The sequence below is a fragment of the Cyanistes caeruleus genome, chromosome 8 (genome assembly GCF_971803275.1).
Source record: "Cyanistes caeruleus chromosome 8, bCyaCae1.hap1.1, whole genome shotgun sequence".
NCBI classification, from domain to species: Eukaryota; Metazoa; Chordata; class Aves; order Passeriformes; family Paridae; genus Cyanistes; species Cyanistes caeruleus.
The window spans coordinates 35,558,442-35,585,978 of record NC_141708.1 but is presented as its reverse complement, the minus strand read 5'-3'; the positions used below and the strand labels follow the sequence as shown (position 1 = coordinate 35,585,978).

The window sequence follows — 27,537 nt, the reverse complement described above, 5'->3', positions numbered from 1 at the left end:
TGGAGGCTTGGAAAATTACAAACTCAATTAAAAAGAGCATTTTTTCAAACTGATGATTTGCTTCCTGTCTTGGGGAAGGCCCTGCTGCTGCTGCTACTCCTATAACTGGTGAGACTGTAAAGCAGAGAGGTTTTAATGCTAAACCAGGGAGGGTCCAATGCTCTGAGTTATCTTTAAACAAGTCTGTTCAAGAGGGGCTGCTGGCTTATTCTACTGAGAGGGCCTCTGGCTTATTCAATTCAACTTTTGCAGTTGAAATTCAGAACAACTGCCCTTTTCCCCCCTGGACTTCCTTGCTGCCACCTCTGAGAGGCAGAGTGTTGTAGTACCAGGCCGCTGTCCACTGGATTTACTAACCTGATTTAAGCAGCTGCTTGGCCAATTTATTGGTCCCTGAAGGCAGATGGAACTCTTTGGTGTTTCTGGAGAGGGTGTCTGTGTCAGTGCTGCATGGAAAGCACTAAAAAGTTTCTGTCTGGACTTCTTAGTGAGGCAGTTTCACTTCCTTTGTGCTCTGATTTGCACAGCACTTTGTGGCAGTAATATTCTGCTGCTCAGTCTGGGAAAAGCAGCTCAGTGACACATCCATGTTGTTCCCAAGGTTTTCTGCAGCCCCCAGGTGTGCAGAATATCTGTGTGGTCCTGCTCTGTGTCATGTGGACACCTCCCTCAGCAGGATCTCTGGGCAGCTTCCTCTTTGAAGGTGTTTCATAAATGCCAGAATGAAAACTGTCTTTTTTACATTTCTGAATGTTAAATCAGATGAGCAGATTCTGTTATTCACAGGAGTTGCCTTTAGCTGAGCCATGTGAGCTGTAATTCTCCTTCGTTGACATGGGCATAAAAGCTCTAACAATGCCCTTGTGGGGTTCAGACATGCCTTTGCCTTAAATTGCTCTGAGAGATGTTTCAAGTTTTTAAGCAGTTTTAAAAGTAATAATTTAAAGCAGTGGATGGATGCTTCCTATTTCTCACTAATTACTACTATTGTTCTGACTTTTAATTGTGCTATGCAAGAGCAAAGAGACAGGAATCGGTGAGTTAGGGTGCCTGGAAGATTCTAATCACGTTCTTGAAATGAATTGGAAGGACTAATTAAGCTCAGCACATAGAAGAGGAACAGGGGAGTTTGTCTGATGTGTTCATGTTCACAAGGTGCTTTGTTTTGCAGTGTTGGCTGTCTGGGTTTCCCCTGTAATTTGGGGAGAAATCACCACTTTTATGCAAGCTGCAGTATTTTTTTTTAAGTAGCTTTTTGAACTTAAAAAAGAAAGGGCAGCTTTGAAGTGTAGGGAAAAATTCTGTGTGTGGGTGACATGTGAGTATTTGATGTTGAGCTCTCTGTGAATTCTTCTTCCACTTACTGTACAGCTGAGGACAGGAGAGAGAAGGCAAAATCACCAGATGCAAGCCTAAACCTCCTGTAGAAACCCATTTGTCTCTTCTCCCCAAATTCTGTGGCTTCCAAATTTTGGCTGCACATTTGAAGTAGGGAGATGTGAGTGATGTGTCTTGAGGGAGTCTTAAACTGGGCAGATCTGTCAGATTTTGTCTGTAGTGATGAGCAAGTCACCTTGAGAGACACAAGTTGTGGAATTTACAACCTGCAGGTTTCCAGGGGTTTTATGGGAGTTATGGCCATGCAGTGGATTGTGGTGTGGTTTTTTACTCTGTTACCCTAGAAATAAACTGTAGTTTGCTTTTTTTGGTTTTTTTTTTTTAAATTCATTGGGTGGTTGAGCTCAGTGAAGTTTCTGGTCAGCTTTGTCTCCAGGGTCTGAATGGAGATGCTGAATGGACAGAAGTGGTTCTTTAATGTCTGACAGTTTGACAGTGACATGGCCAAAGGAATCCTGGAATAGGCACCATATCTCTTATTGCTGTTGTAATGTTGAGGTTCCAGAGCACTGGGATTTGGAGTGAGGGTGCAATGGAAGCGATATACTGAGTTTGGAAAGCAGGAGGGATATTTATTCCCTGTGCTCTCTCCTCTCCCCTCCCATTTGCAAAACAACAAATAAACCAAGAACACAAAATGTCTGTTTACTTTCCTTTTCCCCCCACACCTTGCCTGGCCTTTGAAGATAGCACAGGGTTGCAGAACTGCTTAAAACAATGCCTGTTTCCAGCTCTTTTTCCCCTTGGCATGGCCCGAGCCTGTGGACGTTGAGGGGAGAGAAGAATGTGTGTGAGCTCTCGGTGGGTGCTGAATCACTGCGTGTTGGCTGGATGCCGGCGCTGCAGGCACTGGGGAAGTTGGGTCCTGTGACAGTGATTCAGGCTCTGGCTACAGCAGAACGAGTTTGCTGTCAGTGGCTAAGCTGACAAAGCCTCCTGTAAAGGAGCAGGCTCCATCCACAGGTGTAATCCATGTGGACCAAGAGGATTTTGTTGTGGAGCTGCGCTGGGCTAAAGGTGCTGCTCCAGACTCAGGCACTTCTCTCTGGTGGAGACTCACAATGTGCTGACTGCGGGCCAATTTAGGAAGCTGAGCTGGCTGAAATTCAGCTTTTTGGGTGGATTTTCAGCTGTCTGAACAAGCTTTCTGTGTGGTCGTCTGCATGCCAGTCTGGGTGCCTGTGAGAAGGATCCATCCTGCATCATCTTCCTTACCCTGCATGTGACTGACTGCTGACAAGTATTGGCTCTGACCTACCAGAAACTGTGTGGCTCAGCATTTCCATGCAGGGGATACAGCCAGACTTTGAGGAAAGGCTTGTTCCATATGGAAGGCAAGATGTTGGTGTTTTGGTGTTAGGATTGAAATGGGAATAAGACTGTACAGAGGCTGCTTTTTCAAAAAGCAGATTATCTAGTTGAGCATAGGGAATGCTGCCCAGCAAGGAGCAGACCTGGTGTTCAGTAACACGAGTCCCAAGATCCCCACTTCTTTCCTAGCAAAGTTTTCACAATCATTATCCTAAGCAGTGTTGCAAGGATAGCAACAAATATGCAATAATTCCAATCCTCTTCTCCCACCCAATAGGAAGGCAGTGTATCACCAGCTGTGTTTTTTTTCCCAAAGGTAATCACAACCTGACAGATCTTTTCATAAAGGGCATTGAGAAGTGAGTGGCACAGCCCATAAAACCCTTAAAACATTGTGTTCCAGCTGCCATCCATTTGCTTCACAATTAATGCAGTGATGTCTTCCTCCAGTGTGAAGCTCTGTTAGGTTTTATCTCTGACAGCTGTTGCTTTTAAACTTCCCCCCAAAAACAGGAATTGTCTGTGGTATGACAGTCACTTCCACACTGCCTGTGGCAGCAGCTGCTGCTGGCTTGGATGGTGGTAGGAACAAATCCTGGCAGGCTGTGAACTTTGTTCCTTATCTCTGTACTTCATGTTAGTCATTGTCACACAGTCAGGCTTTTTCAGGGTTTGCAGCCATGTCAGCAGGGAAAGACCAAAGGAAAACCCAAACTTCCAGATGTCATAAGGCATACAAATGGGATTGGGTCCTTTTTATGTTTATTTTTGAGGGGGAAGAGGTTAAAAGGGGAAATTGCAGTTGGTTCAGCATGTCTGAGGAGCAAAATTATCTCCCCATAAGCAGTCTAAGTAGATTTTTGATTCCTCATTTACCTGAACCTCTGTATAATTGTCCCAGCTACCCCATATCCTCAAGTTATGGTTCACCCAGTAAGCCAGTCCTGCAAGCTGCTTGAAAAACCAACCTCACATTTTCCCAGGTTAAAATATTACTAGAGAAGGTTGTACCCAGCATCCCCTGCATGCCAGAACTCATAAAAGCTGACCTGCAAGAGACCTCCCACTTGAGGAGTTCCTTCCTGTGAAGAGTTTAATTTATGTATTTGCACCAGCTCTTGAGTTCAAGTATGCAATAGTAAACCTGTGTGTGCCTTCCTCTCTTCCACCTCCTGATGCAAACCCTGTGGTCAGGGTGAAGACGGCTGGGACAGCAGGGTTAGTGGGTGGTGCAGATCTTGAGGGACTGGCTGGGGAGAGGAATGCACAAATTTCTCCTGGTGTAAAATTTCTCTAGTCCCTGAGGGCTTAGAAGGTCTGGTGTTGAGGAGACCTTGGCTGGCCTCTGCAGAGAGGAGGTGGGAGAGAGCTCCGAGTCCTGCAGCATTCCAGTTTCTGGGAAGGTTTTGTGGCTCAGGAGTGGTGCCAACCCTGAGCTGACTCCGTGCCTCAGCATGGCACTGCTCCAGACCTAATAAGCCCTGCTGGACTTCAGCTGACTTAACACAGAATCAACTTTGTTGTTTCCGTATACGTGGCATAATTAATCTGTAATGCAATAAACAATCCCCAGGTAATCAAGAGCTTAAGTACCAGTAGTTTGGTGAGGTGAGGTGACTGTGCAATGTGGTTCCCCTCCTGTTGGGCTCTGGAATTCTACACTTTTTGTTTGTTTTCCCTTTCCCTTGTCCCATTTAAATGGAGGATTCAGCATTTAAAAGTGGATTTTTTAAGCTGAGTGTCAGCTGCCTCTTGCTGTTCAGTGGCTTCTCCTGCTCTTTAAACCCTGAGTCATCCTGTGCACCTCTGAAGCAGAGGCAAGAGTTGCTGTGCTTGCATCCCCATTTTGCTTTTCCCTTCTGCAACACCCATTGTTATTTTTCCTTGTTTGCTTCTTTTCTGGTGACAGATGACATCAGGGGGGACTGAGAGCATCCTGATGGCCTGCAAGGCATACAGAGACCTGGCTTATGAGAGAGGCATCAAACAGCCAGAAATGTGAGTGGTGCCACCGCAGCTTTTTTCTTTGGGGGCTTGTGGGTTTTACTATCCCCCTTGTGCCAAGTGCTGGACCTCAATAATCCTTCATTTCATAGCTCATTGCTACCTATTCCTTGTCAGTCTCTGTCTGGAGGAGAGAAACCTGTGTGGAAAGAAGAGTTCAAAAGCACAAGAAGTTTTAAAGCAGCTTGGGGGAGCACAGATGTTGCTGGGGGCTGTGCTGAGCAGCTGTAGTTTGGCAATACCTGTTTGCTGCTCTAGACAGCCTGCTCAGATCAGCTCTGCTCTCAAGCAGAGATTGTCAGGCCCTTTGAAGTATTCAAGGGGCTTGATTTATACAGATCAAAGAGGGCTTAGTCTGAAAACTCTGAGGCTGGAGTTGGGCTGGTTGGAGCTCAAATGAGGAATTGTGCTAATTATTACACTGCTAATGGAGGATTTGCTGTCTCTAATGTGCTGCCTCTTTTCTAGATGGTGCATGGAAAATATTTCTCTGGTTAATTGCTTTGAGGAGAAAATGTAAAAGGAATTGAAACGCTGGTGGTTCTTTTCTTCCCTCTCAACATTTAAGGCTCTGATAATGATATGAGGCCTCAGAAAACAGGGTTAATGAAGGCTGTTCAGCCACTGCCACTCGAGATGGGAGACAGCAAATGTTACATTCATTTGATCTGTTCCTTTTCCAGGTTGGTCCCAGTGAGTGCCCATGCGGCCTTTGACAAAGCAGCACACTACTTTGGGATGAAGCTGATCCAAATACCACTGACCAAGGCTATGGAAGTGGATGTTCAGGTATCCCTTTAGTCTCTCTCTGTGAGGGAATTAACATTGCACAGCAACTAGGCAAGAAATCTACCCATCCAGGTAGCAAGTCAGTGGATAAAGAGGGAGGAATACTTTCTGTGAACAATGAAAAACAGCACAAGTAAGTGCCTGTCATTGCAGATGAAGTTGTATTTGAAATAACTGGATGTTATCTCTTTGTCCCATGGGATTCATTCAGACTCAGGTAATTTATGTATTTCATAAATAGCCCCAGATTTCAGAGGAGGGTGAATGAAAATATTATGGTATTTCCAAGTGGATGATGAGTGGTTGTAGCTCATTGCTTTCCTCTCTGTACACTTTTATGCATCGTTTTTTAAGACCAGACTCTGCATATTCTTACTCTTTGTCTTTCTTGGCAGGATGGCACTTGGTAAATGGAATGTGAGCATCTTCTCTCTTTAAATCTTCAGGCAATGAGGAGAGCTATCTCGAGGAACACAGCCATGCTGGTCTGCTCTGCTCCCCAGTTCCCACATGGGATTATGGACCCCATTGAAGAGGTAGCAGAGGTAAGTAGGATACCCCTACCTGCAGGAACTTGTGTGTTATAGCAGTAAAACCAGCACAAGAAGAGTAGAGGGGTTCCAGGATGCTGAGCAGTGGATTTGGTGGGGGGATCTCACTGGCTGGAAGGTTATTACTGTCCTCAAATGAGCTGTTGACCAACAGCAGGGTATGTAGGATGCAGCTTGGGATTGAGGGGGAATGTGTGACTGTGAGACAAACCAGAAGTGCTCATTCTTTGCTACCTGAAAGGAGAGAACACCTAAATGGCTCACCTGGTGAAAAGGCTTTGATTTAGGGCCCGCTGGTTGTAGCAAAATTGATGTGGAAGTCTGAGGAACGCTTGGAGGGAGTAGGAGTGAAAGGGCTGGGATCTTATTTTCTGAACACACCTCTTGATTTCTTTCCTCTCTGTGCTCCAGTTATTTATTTTGTATGTGACCAGGCAGGGCCTCTGACCTTCTGTTCATTTGGCTCACACCCTTATACTTTATTGAGGATACTCCTTTCAGACAATGTTGTCACAGTCCTTTGGCAAACACACCGAACTACCAAAAATGCCACGTGGTTTTTCCTGTGTGCAGGAAAAGGCATCCCACAAACAGCCAGCCCTTCCACATCACCTTGAGAGTGGTGTGATGCTCTCCAAGGGTTCAGTGAACATCTAACTGTGAAATGCCAAATTCGTTTTGGTGACTGGAGTTTGGGTGCCCCAGCCACATCATTTTGTTCTTTGATCTCTTGTTCACACACAGCTTGCAGTGAAGTACAAAATCCCCTTCCATGTGGATGCCTGTCTGGGTGGATTCCTTATTGCTTTCATGGACAAGGCAGGGTTCCCCCTAAAGCGTCCCTTTGACTTCCGTGTGGAAGGTGTGACCAGCATTTCTGCTGACACCCACAAGGTAAGGAAAGGGCAAAAGGGTCTTCCAGTGCTTACATTTTTGGGGTGTGATTCTTCTTGTCATCCTTGCCTTCAGGCATTTTTTCCCTACTGTGTGGAGGAGCACTGAGGTGCAGGGGTAGGGGCTGCTCTGTTCACGTGCTTTGTGCAATGTGCTAAAGTACAGAGCTCCTCAGGTTGGAAAAGACCTCCAAGGTTGAGTCCAACCTGTGACCTCACCTGATCAATCAGACCAAAACACTGAGTGCCACACCAGTCATTCTGTGAACACCTCCAGGCATGGAGACTCCACCACCTTCCTGGGCAGCCCCTTCAACCCTGACAGCCCCATTTTCCTCTTCCACAAAGAAATTTCTCCTGATTTCCAGCCATAACCTCCCCTGGTACAACTTAAATCTGTGTCCTCTTGTCCTGTCATTTGTTTTCTCTGAGCAGAACCTGACCTCCCCCTGGCTGTCCCCTCCTGTCAGGGAGTTGTGCAGAGCCAGAAGGTTCCCCTGAGCCTCCTTTGCTCCAGGCTGAGCCCCTTTCCCAGCTCCCTCAGCCACTCCTGGGGCTCCAGCCCCTTCCCCAGCTCCGTTCCCTGCCCTGGAGATGCTCCAGCCCATCCAGGGCTCTCCAGGGCTGTGAGGGTCCAGAACTGGATGCAGCACTCTAGGGCCCCCAACACTGTCCTGCTCCTGCTGGTCACACTATTCCCGATCCAGGCCAGGTGCCATTGCCACGTGGGCACACGGTGGCTCATGTACAGCCACTGCCACCAGCACCCCAAGGCCCTCTCCAGCTTTCCCCCAGCCTGGAGCTGCAGGGCTTTGCTGTGACCCCAGGGCAGGACCTGGCACTTTGCCTTGTTCAACCTCTGCCCATGGATCCAGCTTGTCCCAGGTGTTCTGCTCTCCAGCAGATCCACAGATGGGATCTTGGTGAGGACTTGATACATTCCTGTGTCCTCTTGCTGCTTTCTAACCCTTTCTGTGCCCCTTGCAGTATGGCTACGCTCCCAAGGGCTCCTCGGTGGTGCTCTACAGTGACAAGGAGTACAGGAAGTACCAGTTCTTCATAGCCCCTGACTGGCAAGGGGGAATTTATGCCTCCCCCTCCGTGGCAGGCTCCAGGCCTGGTGGGATCATAGCTGCATGTTGGGCAACCCTGCTGCACATCGGAGAGTCGGGCTACGTGGAGGCTACGAAGAGGATCATTACAACAGCCCGTTTCCTCGAGTCTGAGTACGTGGGTGCCTCAGAGTTTGGATCCTGCTCTTCAGCCCCAGGCTGGACCCCTCCTCCCAAACTGCTTTTGTTTTCCCCTGGTGCTTTCTTAGGGGGGACCTACTGGGAAATTCTGGGAGCACATTTGTTTGTGCCCAGATAGCTGAGGGACACAGATGGGAGGGGTGCAGGCACCTTTATTCAGCTTGGCTTTGAGAATTCCTTCTGCCTCAGCCGTGGCTGAGGGGGAATCTGGAGGGAGGACAAATGAAGCGTTATACTCTTCCTTGTTGGGATTCTTAGCTGGCTGTCTAAGAGCTGATTTTCTCTGCTTTTCTGTCTTCTCTCTTTTCCATTTCTTCCTGAGTTTATTTGACTTTAGGGTATGTAATGACCCAGATCCTCTGGGAAGTCCCAAAGGCTCGGGCTGGGTGCATGATTTTTGGGTGGGAATGTGCTACCACCTGTTCCCTTCTGTAGCTTATACTTTAAGGCTCCAGCTGGGTGGACAGAATATCTGAACCCTGTAACCTTGATCAATCATTTCTTTTCTCCTCCTTCTTTTCAAGGTTGAGAAAAATCGACAGCATCTTCATTTTTGGGAAGCCAGAGGTGTCTGTCCTCTCCATTGGCTCAGACACTTTTGACATCTATCGATTATCTAATTTTTTAGCTGCAAAAGGATGGAACTTGAATGTCCTACAGTTCCCACCAAGGTGAGTGTGTGGAGATCAGAGAGTGATGGATTTAGCCAGGGTATGCAAGATGGTCAACTTCAGGCCATGTAGCTCTTGTGATTTGCTGAGTACTCTTGTCCATAGCTGATAATTTGTATGTGGAATTTTCCTCTGCAGAGCAGGAATCACTTTTGTAATTGCCATTATACAGCAGTGAGGATAAAGTAATAGTAATTTTAATGAGCCTGGCAGAGGACATATCTGAGGCTCCCTTTCTATTTACCTCTATATAATACAATCAGAGGAATATAAATAACCAAGGCTCTATCTCATGTTTAGTTAACTGAGGGTTTCTAGATTAATTTATTTATTTTTATTGTCTTCTTACTGCCCACTGAAGATGAAGGAAATTAAAACAGCAGTGAAGGGCTGATGATTGTCAATGTAAAATTAATCTTTGTCACAGACTTTCCTTAAGTGGGAAGTTGGACTTCTGTGGGCAAAGGGGGCCAGTGCTCCCAGATGCAGCTGTACTGAAAAAAAATTTAACTGGCCATGTAAAGCCAAGTCCAGAGAGCTTGAGGGGATAGCTCAGAGGTGGGTGTTTCCTTCTGGTGGTGGCTTAGAAGCTGCAGAGGAAGGAGAGGGAAATGATGGTAGGGGTCACCATGCTTGCTGGCAGCTGCCTATTTCTCACCAGAGGTACCTGGAATGAGGTGAGAAACTTTAACCTAATTGTGAAGTCAGGAAGGAAGGAAGAAGGAGCTGGTTCTAGCAAGCATTTAGCAGGGATTACCCTTAGTGAGTGTCTGTTTTAAGGAGATAGACAGTGATCACTGGCCACAGAAGGGCTCAGCTGCTGTTGGGTGCTCAGAAAACGTGGAGCTGTGTGTGCTGGAGGTGGTTAATCCCTGCCCTCTGCCCTGCCTGCCCAGCATCCATCTCTGCATCACGCAGCTGCACACGAAGCCCGGCGTTGCTGAGCAGTTCCTGAAGGATGTCAGGGACAGCATCCAGGACATCATGAAGGACCTCAACGCCAAGACCACCGGCATGGTGAGGAGCCCAGCACACAGTGAGGGGGGTTTGGGCTGAGGGTGTTTCTCCTGTGTAACAGCCTGCTCTTCTCTGCTTAGGGAGCCATCTATGGAATGGCACAGTCGGTCCCAGACAGGAGCCTGGTAGCGGAGATTTCCCAGGCCTACCTGGATGGCCTCTACAGCACGGATGTTCCCAACAGTGAAAAGCACATGAATGGCTCTCCCAGCCACCACTGACTGTAGTGCAACAATTGGTGCCTTGCCAGCGAGCACTGGGGTGGTTCCAAAGGTTTCCTAGGGAAAGAGATTGCAGTTCCTTTGTTCCTACAATTGCAGGCCTGAGGGTGGCTTGATCTGGAAAAAATCCTTCCCTGTCTTAGTCTGTTCTGAAATCTGCATTGTTTTCATGCCCAATTTCTGTTTTAGGGCTTTTCCTCCCTCCCCCCTGCCTGTTTTCATCATGGCTATTGATGGTGAATTGAATGTCCATTCCACAGCTCCGAATTCCTCAGGTATTCTGCATGTCACTTCATTCCATGTTGTTTCTCCTCCTCAGACCTGGTATTCAGCCAGTGTCCAGCCAAGCGTTAAATTCGAGTTCTCACATTGTGTTCCATGGCTCCAGTCTTCCCGGAAGTTAATGGTAGACAGTAAATTGGAAATTGTGTTTTCTCTTGAGTATTCCTGTAGGCTGCTGCATTTAACAGACCGTGCTGGGAGCCTTATATCTGTGTAATGCAGAGCTGATAAATTGGCAGAGGGAAGGTAGTGGCCTCCTTTTGAAATCCCCTCTGGAGATCTCAGTGAGACTGCAATCAATATCTGCTGAGGGGGAGAAAAAAGCAACACAAAATCCTTTTCTGGAATCTCTTGGAACAACAGCAGAAATAGAAACCAAGCAGGTGGCGTAGGGAGAGGAACTGGATGGTACTGAAAACCCGGGTACATCGTGGCTGTTTTGCTCCTCTGCCTCTTGAAGAAGACATGCCTTGACCACCCAGGAATGCTGTTTTCCCTTGCACAAATCTGGAGGGAGGTGCAAAGCTCATTTCACTGTTCAGAACTTGAAGGTTTTACACTGTCCCCTCACGATGCTGTAGCAGAGCCAGCCAGGCCCTGGCCCATGTGACAGCCAGGGACGTCGTGCACAGATGGTTTTTTTTACCACGGTCTTTTAGTATCAAAAAGGTGACTTTTGTAATAGCAGTAATCTCAGCTCTTTGCACTGATTCTTTTAAGGCACATTCTCAAAAGGGCATTCACCATTGTGCCTTGATGCTTCTCTGGCTTTTTTTTTTTTTTGTGACATGCCAGGGAGGGTTGGAGGGTTCAGCTGTTTGACCATGACATTGGTTGTGGTCATTTCTTTATGGTACTAATTCTGAAAACAAACCTCAAAGGCAGGCTGGCCTCAGAGGAAGCACCCTTGCCTGTTAGGTAGGAAAGTAGTTGCAATGAGCCAAGTCCCTTCACAGTATTACAGAGATGCTGGGAGAAGCAGAGGAAAGGACGCAGCAAGTCAGAGGTGTTCCAGCCATGGGCATGTGGCTCAGCCTTCCTATTTTTCCCCACCGTTTTTAGGGTGAGAGTTTTCCTTGTGAGGCTGCTGTGGCCTCAAGGACAAGCCAGAATCTCTCAAGTTAATCCTGCAGGGCTTTCCCATGTTTCCTCTGAGCTTTTTGCATGGAGCAGAGAGGCGAAGACTTCACGCCGTGTCTGGACAGCCCTGTGCAGGGCATCTGAAGGCATCTCCCTGCTGTAGCCTGTTAGCCCGAAGCTGAAGCACAGGAATTTTAAGGAATGAGAAGGTCACTGACCAGCTCCTGCACAAACCAGCGCAGCCTTGGGCCCAGCCATTGTGGGAAGGATCCTGGCTTTCCAACAGCTTTATTCCCTGTGCTAAGAGACACAAGCATTTTGGCCATCTGCCCTGAGCTTGATGACTTCATGTGAGTCTCTGAGCCCTTTTGAAATCATTGAATTGCCCAAGAGTCTCTTGATGGTGGTATCAGCTCTGGCAGTTTGTGTTGGACCTGTTTGTTCTCTCAAGGTCTTGACAATGTGACCATTACTGTACCTCTGAGTTGGCAGTACTTTGGAGACAGTCTTCAGCGTCTGGCTACTGTGATGGTTCTCTTTGGAACCGAGATTTGACAAAACAAAACAAGAAAAGGGGAGGTACTCTTTCTGTTTCTGCTTTAAAAGAAAGAAGGGGTGGATTAGGGTAGGTTGAAGGAGAGCAAAACTCCCTTCTCTTCCTTCCCTGGTTGCGTTTTCCTCCCAGGAATTAGGTGGATCTAACAGATCAGTGCTCCATTTCACATTTTTGGATGTTTTTGAAGATTTATTTGTAAGTCAATGTATTCTATTCTGGGCTTTGCTTATTAATAATATTTGTGGGTTTAATCGTTCCATGTTTATTTGTCCCACACTGTAAATGTAATCCTGTGGTCGGGAATAGGCCACTGTAATTCCCTGGTGTGTAGTTTTTATTCATCCTTGTCACCTAACATGTAACCTGCATCTACTTTATCATGCCAAATGGTCTTGGAAAAGCGGATTTACAGGCTGTGTGATTGTTTCAAAGAAAAAAAAAGAAGAATTTGATGAACTGGATTATGATCTGAAACTGGACGGTACTTTTAGACCTGGGGGGGATCCTTGCCCCTGTTAATTCCTGTGGGATTTTTCAGCTTTTCCAAGCAGGACGCTCAATTTGTTGCTTGTTGGAAAGCACTCCCAAGGGATTCACCTGTTCTTAGGTACTAGAATGAAGAGTATCCAATGGGATGGACCAAGAAGAGATGTGTGTCTTCATGCCATGGATTTCATCTGCACTTTTCTGATGACTTGGGGAAGAGGGGAGCAGAAGGGTTGCGTACAACACAATAATACCTTGCCCAATAAATCCATGAGGACTTCTGAAAGGACAAATGGGATGAGTCAATCTGATGGCAGTTTTCTGCTTTGCTCTGATTTGCAACTGTTGAACTGGAGGCTGAAATAGCTGGAGAGCTGGTGAAAATGGGCCTGGTTTGTATTAAAAGGGTGCATTTTAGCTATCTAGGCTCACTGAGCTCTTCTTTTTCTGCTTCTGTACTTGTTTGAATGAATGGGGACCTGTTGTTCCTGGAATTTGCTCATGCACAGCCTGGTCTGTGGCAGGGAGGATGGTTTATGAATCTTACTAACTCTGCCTGAGGACTGCTCTGTCCTTCTGTCAAAATGAAGGTGGTGTCCATGTCTGCATCTTGTGTGTCATGTTCCAGGATGCTGGAAGTTTTAAGAGCTATGGATTTTCTATCAATACTTTGTAGAACTTTAAAGGGTTAAAAAAAGAGAAGAAAAAAATACCTGAACTGAGTGTTTGTAGTGTTTTTCCCCAGACTGTTGTGCTGAAAGCAGATGCTGTTGGTTTCACATGGGATTGTTCATTGTATCAGTGAAGATCTTGGACCACCAAATCCACCCACCCTTCCTCTTTTTGGGAAGTGTTCCACCCTAAGCAGCCCCTGCCCTGGTGCTGTGCTGCTTTTGTGCTTTTTGGTTGTACTTTGCCTGTGTTTGTGCCCCAGCTGTGATTTTACACGAGCAATTTTTACCTGCCCTGGCTTTGATCATCTCTTTGTCTTTCAGACCCCAATTGCTCTGAGGTGAATGCACCTGCCATTTCTGTGTGAAGTTTTTCTGTGGCAGGGGCACCTTCTGGAGAGCAGTCAGGGCAGTACCTGCCCTTGGGAAAACCTGTTGGTGTCATTTGATCAGTGAGGCCTCTTTCCAAAGAGCCATCAGGTTAAATGAGATGTTTATTGTAAACATTTTCGGTTGGTATCCTACTAAAGGCTGGCTCCAGTCGGGGTGAGACCTGGATGTAATACTGCTAGAGAGGGGTTACAGCAATGACAAATTGCACAGCACCTTGCTGCTTGGTTACAGAGAAGCCAGAGGGCTCACAAAACACATTTAGGCAGAAAGTACATCCCAGGAGGTAAGGAATAACAACAGAGGCTGGATGGGGGCTGGCTCTGGACAGATTTACTGGTGCAGTGGTGTAACTTGACTCTGGAAGGACATCGACCTGTTGGAGCCAGTCCAGGGGAGGCACCAAGATGATCAGAGGGGATGAAGCACGTCTGCTATGAGGAAAGGCTGAGGGAATTGGGATTGTTCAGCCCAGAGAAGAGAAGCTTTGGGATTACTTAATTGTAGCCTTCCAGTGCCTGAAGGAACCAACAAGAAACATGGAGAAGGACTTTTTACAAGAGCATGTAGTAACAGGACAAGGGGGGATGGATTCACACAGAATAGGTTTAGATGGGATATTGGGAAGAAATTCTTCCCTGTGAGAGTGGTGAGGCCCTGGCACAGGGTGCCCACAGAAGCTGTGGCTGCCCCTGGATCCCTGGCAGTGTCCAAGGCCAGGTTGGATGGGGCTGGGAGCAGCCTGGGATAGTGGAAGGTGTCCCTGCCCATGGCAGGGGGTGGAAGGAGGTGATCTTTAAGGATCCCTTCCAACCCAAACCATCCCATGACTTATGATATGACTGACTCCTGTTAAGAGTCTCAGCAGGTGGGTGTGGGATCACATGGCTAAGGAAGGGTTTAAAGATGGAATTTGCAAGATTGGAGATGGATACATGCACCCTGAGAAGTGCCTCCATCCATCTGAGCTGCGCTGGGGAGGCTGGCGAGGTGCTGGGCTGTCTGGATCCAGGATCTAGCTTGGAAGTGGGAAAATGCTTTGGGTGCAGCCATCGAGGCAGGACTTGGTGGCACAGAGGGTTTTTGGCTGTGTGGATCCCTGGTCAGGAGAGGGAAGCTGCCACCTGCTCGATGAAGCTGGCCAGGTTGATGTCTCGCTCCGATAAACCTCCGCAGTCGTGGGTGCTCAGGGTGATGTGAACCTACAGCAGACAGACAGGCTGAGGGTTGTTGTCAGAAACAGCAGGGCTGGATTTCCCAGTGCTGCATCTGATGAGGCAGTACCTCCAAACTTGTTAGCAAAATTCCCTGGGGTGGCAGAGGCGCTCTGGCACTTTGCCTGGATTTTCTCCTTCCTACAGCTCATCCTGGCCACAAGCTGTCACTGCCACCTCTGCCTTGGTCACAGCAGCCACCTGTGCCCATTTTCAGCTCACTCTTTCCCCGGAATCTTTTCCTGTGGCTGCTACTAGATACAGGTTTAAAAAAGCAAGCCTGGTGCCAGCCTACAGCAGCTGCTCCTCAGCTGGACGGGGAAAAAAGAGGAGGAAAGGATCTGTGATAGCTGTAGGCTGGCTGTGATACAGGAGTAACAGCTGAGGGAAGAGGTCCTGCTGATGAGAACAGGACTTGCTGCTCCTGTTTTATCCCTCAGAAAAGGGAGCTGCTCCCTGAAGTGCTCTGCTTTGTCCCCACTATCTGTGTTTCTTACCTTATTGTACACATTGAACCATTCGGGATGGTGATCCAGTTTTTCTGCCTGTAGAGCCACTCTGGTCATGAAGCCAAAGGCCTGAAGGGTAAGAAGGAAAGTTATCTCTGAACTACTTACCCTGCAGCATATTGGTTTTCACCCCATTACTATTGATTTTACACTGCCAACCAAATGCAAGGCCTGGGATATTCTGGGAGTTTTCTATGGGTTTTCCTCCTCCTCAGGAGTGTTTCCCGGACAAACTCTATGCTGGGTCGAGCACTTTGGTGTCTTGGGCAGGTTATTTTGCTCAGCCATTCCAATTCAGGAAAGACATGGAGGGCTTTCTTTGGCTGAGCTTTGCAGAGGGGACTCCCTGCTCCACAACCCAGCTGTAAAACTCCGGGCCCCTGGTGCTTGTACCCGGTTGAAGTCCTTGAAGTGGAACTCTTTGAAGATGGCATCTCTGCCTTCCACCTCGTTCCACCCCACAGCTCGCAGGTTTGGCAGCAGCTGCTCCCTCTCCTCTGTGCTCAGCCTGTGGGCTTTTCCTGCCTGGCAAGGAAAGGAAAGTGAAGAGGAGCAGGTCAGCGTGGTGGAAGTGGGATGAAGCAGATGTTTAGAGCAATGAGGCAGCCCATGGGTCGTGGAGTTATGGGAACACGGAGGCAGCTGCAGAGTGGGTGGGAGGGTTGGAATATCAATGTCCTCTGCTCCCTGCCTGGAATACATCCTGCATGTACCAAGGAAGCCCAGCCAGTCCCTTCTGTCCTCTCACCTGCAACACCTCCCTCCCACAGTGCCTGAGGCACTAAGAAATGATAACCTGCATTAAGTTAAACTCCAAAATACATTTTCTTTTACATATAATCTTCTGGGGGGGAAAAAAAAGAAAAAAAAAAGCTTAAAAAGCTGAATCTCTTGAGATCATTTCTAGATCTGAGAGCTGCTTTAGGGTTCTCCAAGCAGGAGGGCTTATTTATTTATCTATTTATTTATTCATTCATTTATTGTGAGCCTGCTTTTGAGGAGGAAGAAGTGGTGTGTGTGGATCAGAGATGAGTCACACTAAGCTGCAGTTCAGCTGCTTTTTCCATCTCCTTTATATTACAATGGATTTTAAGAGGCTGTTTCTGCCTGTGAGGAACAAAGGGCAAGAGGGAGGGATTGTGGTTGAGCTCTGCCTTGGGCAGAGCTGCTGGTACTTAGTTTTTAAGGGGTGGTAGTGGGGAAGCAGCAGTTCTTGGCTTTGAGGAGTGTTTATAGGCAGAGATGAAGCTAAAATGAAGCTCTTGGGGATGGGGGCTGCCCGAGCCAGTTCTGCTCTGGCTCAGCAGGGAAGGCAGGAGAGAGTGCAGAGGGGCACTGCTCTCTGAAATGTTATGTTCTGGCAATTAAAATTCTTTCACAGAATCACAGATTGTTCTGAGTTGGAAGGGACCCACAAGGATCATCAGACTCCAACTCCTGGCCCTGCACAGGACAGCCCCAAGAATCTAGCCGTGTGCCTGAGAAGTCCTTGAGCTCTGGCAGGTTTGGGTGAGTTGATCTTTCCAGTTGGTGATGACGATAAAGGCCTCTTTGCAATTTATTTTCTTTTATGTGCTGTAGAGCCAAGTGTAGCAAGCCAGATATGAGTTTTGACAAATCTGACCCAGTTTTTTATGGGTATTTGGTCAGCAGCCCCTTGAGACACTTTGCTTGGGCATCAATTCTCAGAAATGGCACCTTAAACAACAGAGCAACTGAGGCAAATCATCCTCTCCTAAGGTTTCCCTGCTCACAGGATGTACAGAACCAAAGAACCAGCTGTGAAACGGATGTTTTTGTGTGTGATTCTTGCATGTTTTTGGGAAGATTGGAAAGGTGATACCCCATTCCCATGGCTGAGTAGATGCTTACATGTCTGTGTATCCATGACCCTTAGACTGCACGGAATGGAGAGTGCCAGGGTGTCACTGAACCCTAGCGTGGGGTGGAATGCTTTCTCTCCCCCTGGCATTGCAGCTGCAGGATTTTTGGGGAAGGCCTTCCTTGCCTCTGCATATTTTGGACAATCCCCTGCCAGCCCCAGCTCTGTCACTCCCTCTCCACCCCCCAAATGTCAACGGAGCGCTGGGCTGGGAGGGAAGGCAGTGAGTAAACACGACTTAGCTCAATAAACCCTGAGCCGTTGCCCTTCCCTGCTGATGGTGTGATAAGCCGGGCACAGGTATCTTAGCAACTGGATAACGTGGGGACAGAGGATGGCTCTGCACAGGGCGCTGCCAGGGGGGCACCCCTGGGGGCTCTGATGGGAATAGGGCAGGGCTGCACCAGGATTTGGGACCAGGGGCTGAAACCTGCTCCTTATGGGTGCTAACGAGAGGAGCTAAGGTAAAAACTGGGTTTGTTGTTTGGAGCAGAGGGGTATGGATGCAGGGGGCTGGGTTCCAAACCAGCCTTCCCTGGGCAGAGCAACAAAGGGACGTGGTGTAATTGTTCTTTTTTTCCCTGGTGTAATTGTTCTTTTTCTCCGTTGTGACTCTGTGGGAGGATGGCCCCCGGGGCTTTTTCCAGTCCAGCTCCTCCCAACACCAGTGGAAGGCATGGACGGCTGAGGTTTGGCCCACAGAGCACACAGAGCCAGCTCTTCTGGCTGTGCCAGAGGGCAAATCCTCTGCCCTCCATCCTGCTCCAATCCATCCTTCTCCACCCCAGGACATTGGCCAGCCTGCTGCTTTTGTCAAGATGGCATGTTAATGCCTTCACTCCTTTAAAACACTCTTCTCATTAGGGAAATGAAATTATTTTGTTTTCTTCTGCTGGTTCTCAACTGCCAGAAAGTTGGGATTTTTATTTTGTTTTCTTTTTTTTTTTTTGCCAGCAGGAAACCAAGTAGATGTGTTGTGAAGCTGAGGGAAAGGAACAGCATGGAAAATTGGGAGAATCTGAACCCTCTTTCTCTAACTAAAATCTTACCTTTTATAGAATCCTGGAATGGTTTGGGTTGGAAGGGACCTTAAAGCTCATCTCATCCCACCCCCTGCCATGGGCAGGGACACCTTCCACTATCCCAGGCTGCTCCAAGCCCTGTCCAGCCTGCCCTTGGACACTTCCAGGGATCCAGGGGCAGCCACAGCTGCTCTGGGCACCCTGTGCCGGGGCCTGCCCACCCTCCCAGGGAAGGATTTTTTCCAAATGAAAGGTGGAATTTCCACCTAGGAGAAAGTACAGGAGTCAGCCCTGGGCGGGCAGGCAGGGCTGGACTGGTGCACTCCACAAGGCCCACGGGCTTTTGCTGCTATGGAAAAGCCGATTTCCAGCAGGAAGTGTGCAGACGGAGCACACTTGGGTGGTCGTCCTTGCCCTACAGAATGTGGGGAGGGTCGCTGCTGGGGGACCTTTTCCCTCCTCCTTGCAGAGGAATGAGCCTGGAGAGCGCTGCCTTCGGAAATGGAGCAGCAGCCGGCGGAGCTCCCGCGTTACTGATTAACCGCAGCGCCCTGCTCCTTTCCCCCTTCCCTCCTGCCTCTCCTCGGAGCCTCCAGCTGCCGCTGGAGCATTTCTGCCTAAGAAAAGACAGAACAAGCAGCCGGCTTCCCCCAGCAGCGAACTTACCATGGCCCGCGGCTCTCGGTGCCGTCCGTCCCCGCCGCGGCTCGGGTGATGCTCGCCGTGCCGGATCCCGCCGCAGCCGGGGCTGTCCGGGATGGCGGAGGCGTGGCGAGGCTACCGGGTCCACCCACGGCCGGCCGAGCCTTGCCAGCGCTGGCCACCTGCCTGGGAGGCCGCACGGGGCCGTGGGGCTCCGCGGGTGCCCAGACAGGCTCTCTCGGCAGCCCGGCACGGCACGATGCGCTTTCCCCCTGAACCGCGCACCCTTCTCCTGCGGGTCGCTTCCTTAGCCCGGGGCACAAGGGAAAGGTGGAGCTGCATGGAGGGGGCAGCTGGAGCCAGCACCGCTGGATGCTGCTGGCAGCAGCTGTGAGGAGGGCGATGGTGCATCCCGGAGCATCCCCGGCTGCGTTGTCTGGGACTGCCCGGGGATTGAGAACCGTGGGAATGGGGAGGAAGGAGGCCAAGTGCCCCACGCAACATTCCGGGCGTTCTTAATGTGTTTTGTGCCGTTGCGAGGGAGCGGTGTGTTCATGGATGCTGAGTGCTGCTCCCTGGCATTTTCCCTCTCCAGGCCAGATGGATTTGTGCCCATGTCCTGCAGCTCGTCGTCTGCTGAACCCACTCACATGATGGGCAGTCTTCCAGTGCTGACAACAATTTTTTACTGTGCTGGCGTACGTGGCAGACAGAAATTCAGCCCCCTGCTATTCCCTCATGGCTTTCTTCACCTCCAAAGCAACTAATTCCAGATTTTTAATTTTTTTTTTTTTTTATTTTTTAATACAGTGTGACATACATCCCTTGTATATACTCTTGTGCACATTATGTTTTCTACTGTAAGGGATTGTGGGTACCACAGAGATGATTTGTTTTTTCATCAGGCAAGTTAGAAGGAAGCAGATCCTTTCCTTTTTTTTTCTTTTTTTCTTTTTTCCCTCTGAAGTGTTTGCCAGGGTAATGAAAAGGAAAAATGAGCATCTTCTGTGTCCTGGGAGATCCTGAGTGTCTGTCCAGGGAGAAAAGACTTGCAGAGCAATGAAGCATCTCAGAAGAAAATAATTGTGTGCAGATGTGGGGCTGGAAGCTTTGCTGTGGATGGCAGGAGGAGGTGTGCTCTGAGGTTTCCAGCAATGAAATCAGGTGCTTGTAGGGTTGGGAAAGGCCAGCAGAATATTTTCTTGGCCTAAGCTGGAAGTGCAGGATTATCAATTTCATCACAGCCCAGAAGAAGAGCCCCTGTAAATAATATTTTGAGCAGGTGAACTGAGGGCAGCTGGGCTGGGCTGGGTTGGCCTCCCTATTGATCTGGAGATGGGCAGGAAGCAAATCCCTCATGTTACCTGGCTTTCCCTTCATTGGATTTTCCTCCAGAAATAGGATCTGATCCTATTTCCCTTGGCAACGTGAGTGCTGCCAGTGCAGAGCAACTGATGGCCACCTCAGCTCCCTAGAGGTGGAGAACATCAGGAGAAGAAGGATTCCTTACACTGTCTTCTGTCTGCTCAGCTCCTTTGTAATGGCATTTTCTCTCCAGCTTTTTCTGCCAACAGTTCATGGGAGGGCTCTCTTGCAGAGGAATGGACTGGTCCTGAAAAGCAACAGAGCAGTTGAGATTTTCCTCGCTCTACAGTGTGGAATTGTGTCCAGGGGAATCCTTTGGCTGACTCCTACACCTGAACCTCTGAGTTCCCCTTCTGCACAGTTTTAATTTCCCCATCTGAAATGGGACCCGTTAGGTTTGTTTTTAATGATTAATTGAGGGGTGTTGGGCAAGGTGTTTGCTCAGAGCAGTTTGCACCCTGTGCAAGGGGTGAACCTGTTTACTGGGAACAGATTTTTGCTCTTTTTCCCTTTCCTTTTTGTCTATTTTACATCTGTGCTGCTTTTGGTGGCAGCTAAACCCACACATGTACAATGTTCTGCATATTTGGAGGGAGGTCTCATACCACTCACTACTGATATTCTTATTTTGTCAATAACTTTTTAACAAAATATATCTTACCCTGAAAACTGCTTTGCTTGGAAGCAGTGTTCTGTCTCCCATCTCAAAATTTGCTTTTGCAGGGATAGATGGGATATTGGAAAGAAATTCTTCCCTGTGAGTGTGGGGAGGCCCTGGCACAGGTTGCCCAGAGAAGCTGTGACCCAAAGGGTGTTTTAAACAAGGGTGGGCCAAACTTTCATCATCTGTAATCTGAAACATTGCTCTCATGGCACAATAGATTTAATTAAAGAGTTTGTTTAGCACTGGAGGGGATTTATGGCAGGTGTGACAAGTTTAAGTTGACAAAAGGGCCGAATAAACAGAAATGAATCATTAATTAATTATGTGTGAGATCTCCTCTTGTAGCAATGTTTTATCAAAATCAGTGAGGCCCTCAGAGCAACAAACAAAATAAATCGGAGGCTGGCAGAAACTGGGGCCTTGTTCTGCTCACACTGTGTGTTAGGTTAAGGTCTTTTGTCTCAGGCAGAGTACCCTGCAAGGAAAATAAGATGGGAAAAATGGCAATAAAATGGCATAATCACTTCTAATATATCAAACACATGAAGCCCAAAGTGGGAGGTGACTGCTTTCAGGAATATCAGAGGATATGGGAGTGAGCAGTGTTTCACTAAAGGGAAGTGTCCCAGAGGAGGGTGATGATGCAAACCTGAGTCCAAGGTACCCGAGATCACTTTGCCATGGATCCCTTCTCCTATGTCAGACTGGTGCTGAAGTTCCAAGCCACTTCATGGAGAAACCTGGCATGGTTTAGAATAGAAAACTCGGAGTTGGGACAAAATAATCCTGTTTGGATTCTGTGTTTGCCCTTGGAACCAAACACAAGGGCCCTGGGTCCTGGCAGCTGATGTACCCCTGTGTCACAGCTCTGCTCCGCCCGCTTCCCAGGAGTTTGCTCCGTGGTCTGGAGCGGGCAGTGGTGACATCATGGAGTTTGTGGCCTTGCCAAGGTCATCCAGGTCCCTGCAACAGGATGCATTTGCCCTGGGGGAAGGCAATCCATCAAAACTGCCTCCTCCCCAGCCCTTGTTTTGTCTGCTTTGCTGATGGATGAGTCCTATAACTCGGCTTCCCTGGGCACAGCTGGAGCCCTGCACAAGGGAAGCTTCTTGTGTTCATTCTGCTTGTTTCCTGACTTTCAGCCCAAATCTGAGCCTCTTTGTTAAACAGGTTGGATTTTCTGGCAAATTTGCAGGGGTGACGGAGGGGTGAGTATCTTGACAGATCTGGAAACAGCTTTCTCACGTTAAAGAGTTTCGTTCCTTGTTTATTCACGGAGAGCTCGGCACTGCATATTAAGCGGCTGCTGTACAGCCACGTCTTGTCACTAGGGGTCAGGAAAATGCTGGAAAACCGGGAATGTTCCTGGAACGGCAGTCTCTTGCAGGAGGGCACAGCGAGAGCTCTCAGAAACCTGCCTGGTTCCGAAAACCAGGAGTGGTTCCTGGCCCTGAGGAGCAGCTCTTCAGCTGGACCTTCGGGATCAGGTTGTTTCCCGTGAGAACCATCTCCAGATCCTTCGGTTGTGTTCCAAAGCCATTGGAACATCAGTGCCGTTGCTGGGACGTGCTTGCCTTGAGGGTGTCTCTCCAGCCAGATTGCTGGAGATCATAGAATGGTTTGGATTGGAAGGGACCTTAAAGCCCATCCAGTGACACCTTCCACCATCCCAGGCTGCTCCAAGCCCCATCCAACCTGGCCTTGGACACTTCCAGGGACGGATCAGCCACAGTTTCTCTGGCCACCCTGTCCTAGTCCCTCTCCACCTTCACACAGAAGAATTTCTTCCCAACATCCCCTCTAAATCCCTCATCTTTCAGTTTAAAACCATTCCCCTTTGTCCTGTTGCTCCAGTTCCTGATGGAGAGCCCCTGCTCAGCTTGTAGGTCCCTACTGCAACAGGCTCTGCTAAAAGCTGGTCCCCAGATCATTCAGCTGCCATTTCTGTTTTCAAGTCCTAGGGTTTTATTCCCAACTTTGCAATTGCAGGAAAAAAGCAGTAAGGGGACAGGAGAGGGGTCCTGGGTGTGGATGTAAAGATGAATCATTTGTCTGTACAAATGTTTTATGGGGTAGGATTAGAGAAGGTAGGGAAGCTTTTGGGCAAACAAACCCTCTGATCAGAACATCAGGCTACAAAGCCAGGTGAGAACAGTTGCTCAGAGATTAGTGAGGTATGTAACACCTGGGGATGGTTTAGAAGGAAGGAGGGACTTTAACACAGGAGATGCAGAGAGAAGAAAAAATATTCTAAGACAGTGATTTCCTTGGAGATAGAGAAGCAGTTTATAGGCCATGGCACATGATGAGTATGCTAGAGTGGACAGGGCCCAACTCCAGGAGCTTTGCTATACAGTAGAATTGTGATTTTAATTTCTTAAATCTGTCTTTGGGTGCTTTTCATAGTAGATTTTTTTTTTCTCTCCAATCAGGGCTGAGAGAGCAGACAGAGTGGTTTTGTTTTTTATTTTTTTGGTGACAAATGGTTGCCAGGTGGCTGGGGGGTGTGCCTGTCTCTCACAGATTGTCTGTGGGAGTGGGCTTGGGTGCTCAGCTTCATCTGTAACCCTCCCAGGAGGTGAGCTGGGGAAGTGTGGAAGCACGGGGTAGTATCCAGGCATGGAATGTGGTGTACAGGGAGCTGCTGGAGAAACATTGCCAAATTTTGCTTTTTTCTTAATGCATAACCTGCTACTGGAAACTCATGATATTCATGTCAGGTGCAGCACTGATTTTCTTTTTTTCCTTGTTAGCATTGAACACACTCTTTTGATGAGGTTACTCTCTTATTTACGTTACCACTCTCTTCCTCCCCAGCCTAATGAGCTTTGTGCTGCATCTCACAAACTGAATTCCTGTGCCCTGCTTGTTCTTGCTGTTAGTGGGAAGGACCACTGGACCATGCTGTCTGCACTGTTTGTTCAAAGCAGGATCAAAATTAATGGGAAAACTGTGTACGTGGCAATCTTAAGAACCCAAAATGCCACTGTGCCTCACCTGCTGGGGGTAGCAAATTAGGGAACAGAGCAGCTCGCTTCAAAGTCCGGGGATAAAGAATTCCTGAGGCAGGCATGGAGAGGAGGGGAGCGATGAAATACTACAAAGTGTCATTGATTCACAGCCTGGGCTGGGCACTCCGTGGATGTGCTACAGCAAAATGGAGCTGTGTGTGAGTCCAGCCAGCTCTGCTGTCCCCTGTGACAACTGTGTCTTGCTTGGAAGAGTTTTGGGCTCAAAATGTGGTGGTTTGTTTCAGCTCTTGGACTTCTGTTGAGATCCCTCTGAAGTGCTGCTGAAGGTTGTCTGAGTAGTGCCTTGGCCTTGTCTTGGAAATGACTCCTCAGTGTTTATGACCTTGCAAAGCCAAAGTGTTGGAGCTGGAGGGGAGGAAGGAGAAAGGGAGGGGGTTGTTTCTGACCCAGAGTAGAAAATCACTGGTGCTGTGAGCTCCTGGGGGACTTGTGGCACCAGCTGTCCTGCGTTATCATCTCAGAGCTAATGTCCTGTGGCAAGGGAGCTTTCACTGGGAACCGCTGCTGCTGCCTGCTCGAGGCACCGTGGGGAGTGAAGATGTTGGTGACAGTGTCACAGTGCTGGGAAGAAGCATTTTGCTGGGAAAGAGACCCGAATGCTTTCTGGAAGGGTGTAGATTTAGGTTAGATGTTAGGAAGATTTAGATGGGCTATTAGGAGGCAATTGTCCCCTGTAAGGGTGGGGAGGCCCTAGCACAGGGTGGCCAGAGAAGCTGGGGCTGTCCCATCCCTGAAGGTGTCCAAGGCCAGGTTGGATGGGGCAACCTGGGCTAGTGGAAGGTGTCCCTGGCCATGGCAGGGGTTGTAACTGGATGATCTTGAAAGTCCTTTCCAACCCAAACCATTCTGGGTTCTGTGTCTTGTAGGATTTCTCTGAGCCCCTCAGAAGGTCCTTTTCCTTGGAGAGGTTTCCTGGTCACACAAAGGGAAGGAGAGGAGCAGGAGTGTGTCCCACAGGGGCGGTGTTTGTTCATGGGATGGGAGGGTTTCCACTGTGAGGGCATATCAGGGAATCCACCTCTAATATATCATCAGGAGAGCTCATCAGTGGCTTTGGACAAACTGCCTGCAGAGTAAAGAAGGAACAGACCCAGTGGCCAAGGGCAGAAGAGGAGGGAGAACAAAACAGGAACTTTTCTCCCCAAACTCCTATTCCCGTTGTGATAACAAAAAGGATGAGCAGCTCCAGGGCAAGTGGGAGATGCGATATTGCCCACCACGGCTGCAAGGACTAAAGCCAGCAGGATCAAAAAGCAGCCTTTGGGCAGTAGCAGCAGCATCACTCAGTAAAGGGAGGGTTTTTCTCCAGGTATTGATCAGCAGTTAACAACAAATGCCCAGCATGGAAATAAATACAGGTTGTGTGGTGGTGCTGCAGACTGAGCCTGAGGCCACAGGGAGCTCTGCAATAACTCAGCTGTCTCTTCTGATGCACAGTGGAGCAGGTGAGGCTGATTCACTCAGGCCTGGTGACTGCAGCTGCTCTGCCTTCTTAAGCAGGTAACTGAGGGTTTGTATGACTGACAGGTGCCTTAAATCAGCTGAGGGTGTCTCACCCCAATAGCTCCTTGGAAATTCAGCCTAGCTTTTGTGGGCACATTCACCTTAGGGCAGGAGGGTGATATTTAAAAGCACTGGCAGTTTTGGGCGCCCTCCTGGTGCCACTGCAGTTCTGTGCACAGATGTGGCTGTTGTGAAGGGGAAGGAGTGAGAGCCCACCCGGTGTGTCTTACCCATCTCACCAGCACAGTAAAATTTGGGTTCTGAATTGTTGTGTCTGGAGCTCAGGTGTGGACTGCAGCATCAGGCTCCCATTTTGATTAGTGGTGCATAGCTTTCATTAATTAATGCTGTAAAATACCTGCTACAAACCTGCTGGTTTCTGTGCAACAAACCCGAAAAATCTGACTGTAGGTGTTTTGGTTCTGGGGCACGTTTTGGGTGTTCATTGCCAGAAGTCACCAGCCAGGAGGGAGGAGCTGGGGAGAAGTTTTTTTGCTGTCTTTGTGGTACCATCTTCTGACAAGATTTGAGGAACAACCTGAGACACACTCCAGGTGTAGTTTAAGGGATACTAGATTGATTTTTATTTCACTTGCTTCCATTTACACTGCTGGGAGATTTAATTGGGCTTTAGTGCATGGAACTGTGGTTTTTCCTTACAGAGCTTCAGAAAGCAGGAAACCAGCAAAGTGGGGAACAAGCCATGATCTTTGCCCTGTGCCTCTGTCTTCACTGGCAGTAAGCACGGTGCAAAACCAACCTGTCTTACTTCCCAAACCTCTGTAGCAAGTGATCAAGTCTGCCATGTCAACAAAAAGCATGAAGACCTTTGCTTTCTGCTGAGGCAGAAAGATAATTTGTGGCTCAGGCATGAGTGAGATGTTAGGCGCCAAAATTATGACCACTCTGTCAGATTGGCTGGATAATTTTTACTCCTAAACCTTCCACCAAGATGATTTTCAGTGCTTAGAAATTAGTCTTACTCTGCAGAGCTGTCAGTGTCTCCCAGCTGTGTCAGTGTGTGCTCTAACAAATGTGTGTATGTGATAGAGCTGTTCCCTCATCATTCCCTGCACTCCTCCAGACACCTGGGAAGCTTATCTTAAGTGCAGCTCTCCTCTCCCAGGGGTCACTTTTGTTAATTCATTTTTTGGTTTGTTTTCCAGTAGCGTAGGAAACTTCTATAACAAGAATAGAATTGTTGTGGGGTTGTTGTTTGTTTTTTTCCTAGGCTATGTAGCTACACAGGGAGAAAGATTTCATGTGTTGAGCAGATTATGCTTGAAATGGATGTGTGTGGGGGGTTTATTTGTAGAGGTAGGGAAATGAAGCAAGGAGAAATTGAGACCTCAAAGCGTTTAAGACTCAATTCTGAGTAAAAGTTTGTATCCTCAAAAGGTAGAAAGTTGTAAAGAGGGGCTGTGCTGAGGTTTCTTATCAGGTCTGAAAGGAGTGTCGATCCCCTTGCAGGAAAGGAACAGCAGATCCCTTGAGAAAGGAGCATCTGTTTGCTGACCTCTCCCAGCACTGACCCATGATCATGGATCGGTCACCTCCACTCCCACTAGTCCTCCCTGGGGACACCTGGCTCTGTAACAACACATCTCTTCCTAGCAGGAGGTGGGAGGTGCAAAAATATCCATCTGGAAGAGTTTTTGCCTTTGTTTCTTCTGGTGAAGGTGAGCTGTGAGCCTACAGTTGCCTCATCCTTTTGGCTCTGCTTCCTGACTGATTTGGGTTTCTATTATTAGCAGCTGATGTGCTGGTGGAGTCACTCTCCTCCTAACTCTGCTAATTAATCAATGTGCCCCGTGACAGCTCTTGACCATTAAATAATATTCATTAGTATCCAGACCCCAACAGTATGGATGAACCCATCTATCTTCATTAGCTCTTGGATTTCAACGTCAGGAGCAGGAGCCAAAAGGGACAGTGAAAGGGCACTTTTCTTCCTCATCCCAGTGAAAACTGACCTTGATGATATTTTGCTTTCTTCCCCTCCCTGCCCCTTGTGTGTTGGTTAAAGGAGCAGATGGGCAGGAGCTTCAGCTCCTCTCTTTATCCCAAGGGACCATCCTTGGGGGAAAAAAGAGGCAGGATGCTCTTTAAAGTTGGTAAATAAGGTATGATT

General features: G+C 48.4%; 2 protein-coding genes and 1 long non-coding RNA gene across 8 annotated transcripts in view; 2 read left to right on the top strand and 1 right to left on the bottom strand.

Moving 5' to 3' along the window:
• Positions 1-13,230, top strand: part of SGPL1 (sphingosine-1-phosphate lyase 1) — a 30,085-nt gene extending 16,855 nt beyond the window's left edge. The window contains exons 7-14 of the mRNA XM_086899950.1: positions 4,619-4,707; positions 5,397-5,502; positions 5,949-6,047; positions 6,798-6,947; positions 7,934-8,172; positions 8,724-8,870; positions 9,767-9,887; positions 9,968-13,230. Coding sequence (XP_086756076.1) covers positions 4,619-4,707; positions 5,397-5,502; positions 5,949-6,047; positions 6,798-6,947; positions 7,934-8,172; positions 8,724-8,870; positions 9,767-9,887; positions 9,968-10,108 — 1,092 coding nt within the window. The 3' untranslated portion in view covers positions 10,109-13,230. The remainder of the gene's footprint in view (positions 1-4,618; positions 4,708-5,396; positions 5,503-5,948; positions 6,048-6,797; positions 6,948-7,933; positions 8,173-8,723; positions 8,871-9,766; positions 9,888-9,967) is intronic.
• Positions 13,231-13,659: 429 nt separating this feature from the next.
• On the bottom strand, positions 13,660-18,962 carry PCBD1 (pterin-4 alpha-carbinolamine dehydratase 1). The gene is made up of 4 exons (XM_023930105.2): positions 18,867-18,962; positions 15,690-15,821; positions 15,285-15,365; positions 13,660-14,775 (listed from the first exon to the last, which is right to left on the bottom strand). The coding sequence occupies exons 1-4, from the start codon at positions 18,867-18,869 to the stop codon at positions 14,677-14,679; spliced, it is 315 nt and encodes a 104-aa protein (XP_023785873.1). The 5' UTR covers positions 18,870-18,962; the 3' UTR covers positions 13,660-14,676.
• A 4,111-nt stretch (positions 18,963-23,073) lies between these two features.
• The window catches only part of LOC111931437 (uncharacterized), a 45,190-nt gene continuing 40,726 nt past the window's right edge, over positions 23,074-27,537 (top strand). Inside the window, exons 1-3 of one of the 6 annotated variants that reach the window (XR_015289900.1) lie at positions 23,074-23,449; positions 25,341-25,403; positions 26,877-27,026. This is a non-coding gene — a long non-coding RNA (uncharacterized LOC111931437). Of the gene's footprint in view, positions 23,592-25,340; positions 25,404-26,876; positions 27,086-27,537 lie in introns of those variants that run through there. The other 5 variants (XR_015289899.1, XR_015289901.1, XR_015289902.1 and 2 more) reach the window with 5 other exon arrangements.